This window comes from Setaria italica, chromosome V, assembly GCF_000263155.2.
Source record: "Setaria italica strain Yugu1 chromosome V, Setaria_italica_v2.0, whole genome shotgun sequence".
NCBI lineage: Eukaryota > Viridiplantae > Streptophyta > Magnoliopsida > Poales > Poaceae > Setaria > Setaria italica.
The window spans coordinates 18,053,765-18,062,103 of NC_028454.1; the positions used below are offsets into that span (position 1 = coordinate 18,053,765).

General features: G+C 42.9%; 1 protein-coding gene and 1 long non-coding RNA gene across 2 annotated transcripts; both read right to left on the minus strand.

The window, feature by feature from the left end:
* Nucleotides 1–521: 521 nt before the first annotated feature.
* LOC111257241 lies at nt 522–3,773 on the minus strand. The gene is made up of 2 exons (XR_002677653.1): nt 3,712–3,773; nt 522–932 (listed from the first exon to the last, which is right to left on the minus strand). It is a non-coding gene; the product is annotated as an uncharacterized LOC111257241 (long non-coding RNA).
* A 1,390-nt stretch (nt 3,774–5,163) lies between these two features.
* Nucleotides 5,164–6,536, minus strand: LOC101771243 (oxygen-evolving enhancer protein 1, chloroplastic). Its single transcript, XM_004968715.1, has 2 exons — nt 6,208–6,536; nt 5,164–6,124 (listed from the first exon to the last, which is right to left on the minus strand). The coding sequence occupies exons 1-2, from the start codon at nt 6,445–6,447 to the stop codon at nt 5,363–5,365; spliced, it is 1,002 nt and encodes a 333-aa protein (XP_004968772.1). The 5' UTR covers nt 6,448–6,536; the 3' UTR covers nt 5,164–5,362.
* Between the last annotated feature and the right edge of the window lie 1,803 nt (nt 6,537–8,339).

An 8,339-nucleotide genomic window follows, 5' to 3' on the forward strand; every position in this document is an offset into this window, starting at 1 on the left:
TCAATAGCTCTCTTATCTTTTATGGAATCTATGCAACAATCTAATGAGGACATCACCTGCTCCGATACAACCACATTAGTAACTTTTGATTCACAGGTGAAACAATTCTTTACCATTATTGTATTTGATATATTTGATGAATTGATGTTGCACCATGATGTGTGTTTGTTGTCAATTTCAGAAATACATACATGGATAAAAAATAGTGTTAAACACACATGGAAGGTATGGAGGATCAAAGAAGTAGATTGGGGGCCAAGTCCAAGTATTCCCGACGTCCTCCACCAGGCCACCACGTCACTTTTGGCCAAAGGAAAGAAAGAGATTCAATCCAACCATCACAATCAACACTCTCTTCTATATGGTAGCTCTCGATCATGCTGCCCTCTGTAAAGGTCTTGTTTCTCATGTATCCATTGAGATTTGACATGAACTATTTGCATGTCCACATCTGATGGAAGTACATAGGCCCTAGTTCAGTTATTTACTGAACCATGTGGACCATGAGATATTCCATGATATTGAAAAAGGACGAAGGGAAGCACATATTGAGCTGGGCCTAAATTTCCAGTACAAACAGTTGAAGCCTAGCCAACTCGACACAATCGATCACTTTCTACAAAATCACGTTGAAGAAGTAACATATCCGTGTGATAACATGATCATTTTCATTTACATCATCACCACCCACTTCGTCACGGTCACTGTCGATGTCTGTGTTGTTGAAAGTACCTCCTGCCTCACAGTGGTGGGACCAAATTGTGTATCCATCCACAAACCCTCGCTTTATCAAATACCTCTTGATGACATCAGTATCGTCCCATACAATATTGTTGCAAACGTGAGCGTGCTTCTTCGTAGCGTCTGACATGAAAGTATGCGAATGTCTCCGTATGCCATACATACATGCTCTATTACCCATATTTAACAACCTATGACCAGAATTATATGTTATACTAACTAATTTAATGAGCTATGGGTTGCAATTCTATAAACTAAAATAAATTATGGATGTAGTAACTAATAAGTAGAAAGAAATATAATAAAAATAATTCTATATTACCCTAAATGAAACTCAATTAAACCTTAGATGTTATAATTAATAAGAAGAAGGAAAAAAATCAAACTTAATTATCTATTAATTCAATCAACTTCATTAATTAAAACTATGGATGTAATAATTAATAAGAGAAAAAATATAGTAATTTGCCAGTTCTATATTACCCTATATGAGACTCAATTGAACCATGGATGCAATAATTAATAAGAAGAAGGAAAAAAATCAAATTCAATTATATATTAAGATAATCAACTTCATTAATTACAACTACGAACATAATAATTAATAAGTAGGAAAAATATAATCAAACTCAATTGTATATTACATTAAAATGACAAACATAGCATTGTAATGGTTATAATATGACCATAGAATTTTATTTAAAAAATAATCCATTTCTAGTTATTTTCTCTCTCTTCCCTCCTCTCTCTCCTAGTTCTAGATCTAGATGACAACCTAATAAAGCTAGAAATGACGGATAGAAGTTGAAAAAGAAGGTTGGAATGACACAAACTCACCTTATATAGCCACCTCCTCCCAAGAAATCAGGAACAAAACCTTCACCCTTGGATTTGGTGTTTTTGGAGCTTTTCCCGAGCTCCACTCGGGCAAGCTCCAAATGGAAGGTTGCCTGGGAAAGAAGATGCCTGCGGCCTTAAATGGGCTAGCTCTGTGCTGGCGAGCGACATAAGCCAACCGCCAGCACAGTTGGGGTGCATCTATGCTGGCGGATGCTTAGGTTGCTCGCTAGTACAGTGGCCTCTATGCTGGTGGGCGACATAAGCCCACCGCTGGCAGGTCCTTGCGTCGCCCGCCACCACAGTAGCTTCTATGCTGGCGGGTGCTAATCACGCCCGCTAGCACGCTAATTTGCTAGTGCCAGCACAAATCAAATCTGGTGTAGTGATGGGGGTATGAAGCCTCTGGAGGTCAACTTGCGACAAATAATAGAGGCAGGAATGATTCGGGATGTGCCGATCATCCTAGATGTTTCCCAGGTCTCCCATAGTCTCCCGCAGATCAGCCTTGTAGATCTGATTCTTCTCTATTCCTGATCTTGTGGTTGTGCAATGTCTAGAATGTGGCGAATGTGAATATCTTTCATGTGGTCCTTCTGGGGGTATATATAGTGCTGCTCCAAGTCAGTTTGCAGGCATCTATGGGTGAATGGTCGATGGAAAAATTCTAGAATCTTCGTAGACTTTGCGCTGAAGAAATGAGAGCTCAATCAAGATCGAGAATGGGCTAGGCTGATCAGTTTGAGCCCTTTCTGGATCTCCCGATCTTCATCTTCCTCATGTGAGCCTTCCTCGACAATCCTCGTCCAGTTGTACAACAAGATTGTACCAAATACCCTTTGATTATGTTGTATTTCCTAGCAATACATAATATGCTTTGAAATACAACATATACACAATAATGGGGTTATTTCATATGTCAAGTGGTGGGTTAGAGTAACAATTGATCCATAATCATCACTTATTCAGTAGTAAAAAAGTGTCATCAAGCTCTACTGGTGCATTTTGGACCAGTAATGGAACCTGTTACAGAGTTTAGGGACATAATACACGTTTTGAGAGTTTGGTGACTTGGTCAACATAGGGGACATGTTTGGGGACCTATATGACATAGCGGGGCCCCTCATTGTTCACAACTAGAGAAGGCCCGTTTAGTACACATGCTCAACCCCCTTTAGTACCGGTTTCGCAACCGGTACTGCTAAGTCGGTACTAAAGGAGGGTCGTTTAGTACCGGGTCAAATAACTAGTACTAAAGGGTCTATATTAGTACCGGTTGGTGTTATCAACTGGTACTAAACTATTTTTCGCCCTAAAACTAAAGAAAAAAAATTGATGAATACCCTCATTCGGGATGTGCCGATCATCCTAGATGTTTCCCAAGTCTCCCATAGTCTCCCGCAACTCAGCCTTGTAAATCTGATTCTTCTCTATTCCTGACCTTGTGGTTGTGCAATGTCTAGAATGTGGCGAATGTGAATATCTTTCATGTGGTCCTTCTGGGGGTATATATAGTGCTACTCCAAGTCAGTCTGCAGGCATCTATGGGTGAATGGTCGATGGAAAAATTCTAGAATCTTTGTAGACTTTGCGCTGAAGAAATGAGAGCTCAATCAAGATCGAGAATGGGCCAGGCTGATCAGTAGTGGTTGCAAGAAACACTACACGGGAAGAAGAATACATATACTGGGCGCAAATTAAGCACATAAGTATACACATACTAGACAGCCATCCTCTCTCCTCTTGTCCAAATGCAAACAATACTAGGGAATCCACGTTTAGTACCGGCTCGGAACCTCCCTCTAGTACCGGTTGTGCAACCGGTACTAGCAATTCGGTACTAGAGTGGGTCCTTTAGTACCAGTTGAAATAACCTTAGTACCGGTTGCTAAATTAACATGATGTAATTTTCACTTATTTTTATACATTTCAAAGAATTACATGATTCCCTACAATTTCTTATACAAAATTGTGCATATATTTTAAAAAATAAATATGAGCTCTAAATAACACATTCATATAAATGAAAAATTTCTCCATTGTACCTTATTCTAAAAATCACAAATTATTCTAGCTCTAAAGCATAAAACTTACTATACTAACCATGTATCAAGGGAGGATGAAGTTTCTAACCTTTAGAATACTCGAATGAGTGAAATCCCCAACAAATGGTCAAAAATCCGACAGCACCTCCCCTATGGTGCCATGGATAGAGAATATAGAAAAATTCTTTAATTAGTGAGAAATGAACATTATTTCCTACAATTTGATAACATAATTGTTGAAATAACCATTAAACTCAAATGTTGCTGAAAGTTTAGATAGAAATACACAAATTAAAATTTTAGACCCAAACAATATGATACACTACGACAAACTCAAATGTTGTTGAAAGTTTAGATAGAAATACACAAATTTAAATTTCAAACGCAAACAACATGATACACTATGACAAACCATCCATTGAGTACTATCTAGAAGGACTTTAAGCATCCTTGGGCAGCGAACACGAAGGTTGCGCTAACCCAGCCTCATCATGTGGTTTATTTGTGCCTTCTGCAACGGTAGTACTAAGTGGACCTGAAACACCTGAGACTGGCGGTGGAGCATAACGACCACCAAAATGAGGTTTTTTACCCACCGCAACAATATTTTTATGACATCTTCGCAAATAACGAAGTATTGCTTTCTCCAACGTGCTCATTTTCTTCAGCTTATCATGAGAGCTAACCCCTTGTTGCGAGAGGAACGATGATCACCCCACCATCGCCACTACCTCTAGCAGCAGAAGCCATCTCTATGTACCACAATTTATTTAGCTCATATTTACAAATGACTAAACTATGAACAAATTATATATTTTCCATGTAATTTAATTAGCTCAAACATAATATATAAATAAAAAATTTCTCCATTGTAGCTTATTCTAAAAATGACTAATTACGTACCTCTATTTCATCTTATTATCGATCTCTATGTACCACAGTTTATCTCGCTCGCATTTGCCATAATTTATTTAGCTCATATTTGAAAAATACTAAACTCTAACCTCATATCAATTTCTTTGACTAGTATGAAACATAGCATCCAAACAATTGTAGCTTATTCCAAAAATCACAAATTACTCTAAGTCTAAAGCATAAAACTTAGTATACTAACCATGTATCAAGTGAGGATGAAGTTTCTAACCTTAAGAACACTCGAATGAGTGAAATCCTCAAGAAATGGTCACAAATCCGACAGCACCTCCCCCTATTTCGCCATGGATAAGGTGAAGCTCAAGTTGGAGGAGATGGCTCGGGCTGCAGGAAGAAGGATGGGTATTTATAGGAGGGATTTTAGTACCGGTTGGGGGCACCAACCGGTACTAAAGGGGGGGAAATTAGTACCAGTTGATGCCCTAACCTGGTACTAAAGGGGGTGTGCCACATTAGTACCGGGTTAGGGCAGCAACCGATACTAAAGGGGGTGGCGCATTAGTACCAGTTGGATCCACCAACCAGTACTACCTTTAGTACCAGTTGTTGCCTCTAACCGGTACTAAGGGGCTCACAGTGCCCTCTCAGGGACTAGCCGGGCAAAAAGTGATCAGTCTCGGGACGAGAGCTCCATTCCCTAGTAGTGAAAGTAAGCAATACATGCGAGTTGATGAGAACAAAAGAAAGAAGAAATGCATACTAGAATTACAAATCAACAGCCCGAATTTGCATTAATAGATACAGAATGCGTACTCCTTTGCTCTCAAAAGTTTTTCATAGTACACTTTCCCATCCATGACGGACGTCTAGTTAGACTCGAGCTGCGCGTACCAGATCCCCTGGATCTTCACATCCTTAGGTGCCTTGGCCCCAAGGTCGGTGTCCGACGGCTGCACACTCTCGAAGACACCGATGACCTCGCCAGTTTCCGGGTTGCTCTTGGTGACGCTCAATGTGATGTTGCCCGTCGACGACGCAGCGTTCTTGATGTTCTCCTTCACGAGCTCCTCCTCGTCTCCCCTGCCTCCGGCGGGGAGCGCGACGGCGTTGTCGTACCCGGTCGAACCACCACGGCCCTTGGGGTCGAGGAAGGAGGAGCCACGGTAGCTGGGCACGAGGAAGGGCCCGCCGAAGCTCTCGGGCTTGCCGGTGGCGACGAGCTGCTTGACGGTGAAGAGGAACGGCACGCGCTCGCCTCCTGGAAGCTGCACGGTGACGGCGGCGTAGTCGATGCCGTCCTTCTCCTCGAACTTGAGGGTGCCGTCGGAGCCGACCTCGAGCGGGCCCTCGATCTCGTCGAGGGTGTAGGTGAGGCGGGTCATGAGCTTGGTCTTCTGGAACTCGGGCGGGGCGTTCTTGGCGATGCCCTCGGCCTTGACGGTGAAGGACGTCGGCTCCAGGCAGAACTTCTTCATCTGGTACTTGCCGGCCTTGAACGGGAAGGAGTCGACGCCGCCGTCGATGGTCGGGCACTGGTTCGCCGTGCCCGTGCCCTTCACCTCCATGTACGTCTTGCTCTGGATCTCGTCGTAGGTCAGCCTCTTGGGCGTGCCCTCCGCGCTCGCGCCCTGTAACACGCACGCACACGTCATCAATTTGTCTCCCAAGTCCCAACTATGATAACAAATCGGATTCAGCCACGGTTGCTTACCGAGACGAGGAGCGCCGATGTGGCGAGCGCGAAGCCGGCGAGCTTGGCGGCGTCGATGCACTTGCTGGCGACCTCCCTGACGTCGGACTGCAGGGAGCACGAGATCCTGCCCGCGCCGGCGTCGACGCCGAACGCCCTGGCGACGTGGGAGGCCTGGCGGGACGGCAGCGAGGCGGAGGCCCGGCCGCCGATCTTGGCCGGCTGCATTAGGGTGGCCGCGGCTTGGAGTGACGCTGCCATGGTCGTCGTCGCTGCGCCTGCGCTGTCCTGCCTCTGGTGTGAGATTGTGTGTCGCGAAAGGCGGGCGAGCGTTATCTATGCGCAGCTAAGCCAGCGCAGCGGAGGATAAGAGGAGCGGATAAGGCGTAGCCTCCCATTGGCCGTTGGGGGTTCCGGGCTATGGTGATGCCGACGTGGATGCACACCTGGCATGGCCAGGTGCCACTCCTTCCTGGGCGTGTGGTGGCGGTGGCTAGTTTTGCTGTGGGGACTCGCACGGCAAGGATCTCTATCTGTGGTGGTGGTGGCTTCCGTTCCGTATATACGTAGTAATTGGATTCTTGATGATTATTCTAAAGCACTGTGTTACAATCACTGATAGTAAAACACATTTGCTTTCATTATTTATTAGAACGGAACTAGCCGTCATTTTTTAATTTTAACCCTTTTAAAACTAAAATTTTATAAATAACTCATTCGAATCTATATTTCCAAGAAGTAACCCTTTTGATCACACTGAGCTCCCGGCCACACCATATACAATAGCGTGACTAATATAACACGGTGGCATGGACAAATAATGATGGTTGCATGGCATTGACGTGGTGATGATGTGGTGGAGCAAGTCACGTCAAGCCATCTATCGTAACCAGCTCCCGTTGTTACTGCTGCACTCAAAGTGCACAAAAATGCAGCCCATTTATCCATATTTCATCTTCCATTCTAATTAGATAATGAGCTCTTAAATTTGTCAAACTCTAAAATTATAAATCTATGAAGTGTATAAGTTCCATTTTAAGTTCTTGTACTTCAAAACATAGTGTGGAAAGCGAGAAATTCAATTTGTAAATATGCTAAATGTTATTGGTTGTATACTTATATCTGAAGAGATCAAACCAAATGATGATAACATCGATTCAGTTATCCATTTTGTGACATCCTGATTTGATTGCATAAGCAAACTTCAATATTATTCTTTGAATTTGAGCTATGAATGTTGGCCCAAAATAATTAATCACGTAAATTATGATGCATGGCCCATGAGTTGCTACAGATGAGGGACTTGTATGCATGGATATTAAGGGTCTGTTTGGCTCCCCCGCTAAAGTTTAGCACCTGTCATATCGGATGTTTGGATACTAATTAGGAGTATTAAACATAGGCTAATTACAAAACTAATTGTACAGATAGAGTGTATTCGCGAGACGAATCTATTAAGCCTAATTAGTCCATGATTTGATAATGTGGTGCTACAGTAACCATTTGCTAAAGATGGATTAATTAGCCTTAATAGATTCGCCTTGCGAATTAGTCTAGGGGTTTTGGAATTAGTTTTATAATTAGCTCATGTTTAGTCCTCCTAATTAGCATCCGAACATCTGATGTGACACTACTAAAGTTTAGCAGCTAGTATCCAAACACCCGTAAAGATTCTGGTTGCAATACTAGACTAAGCCTGAAGAACAATACAACGACCTCATTAGCACAACAGTATTTGTCCATGTGTTCCACCAGATGGTCAGGATACTCTTTCTTTACTGGCTCCGACAAGATCAGCTAGCATGAGGGGGGCATGTAATCTGTAACAGGTTGTTAAGCTGTGAGAAATATTCAGAGTGTAGCAGAAGGCAATAAACATAACAAACTTGAACTTCAAATAGCTGCGGAACCTCAAATGTCTGCTTCAGCAGGAACACGTCATCCTAAAAAGCAACGACACGAGAAAGGGCTACTTTTTGTTACTGCCACGTGTCACTTAATTTTTGTCCGCGCCACCATGTGATATTGGTCACGGCATTGCATGTGGCGTGACTCATCAATTAGTCACGCCACGCAGCTCGGCGTGACCAAAAAGGCTACTTCTTGGGAAATATATATCAGGAGGAGTTATTTATAAAAATTTAGATTTAAAA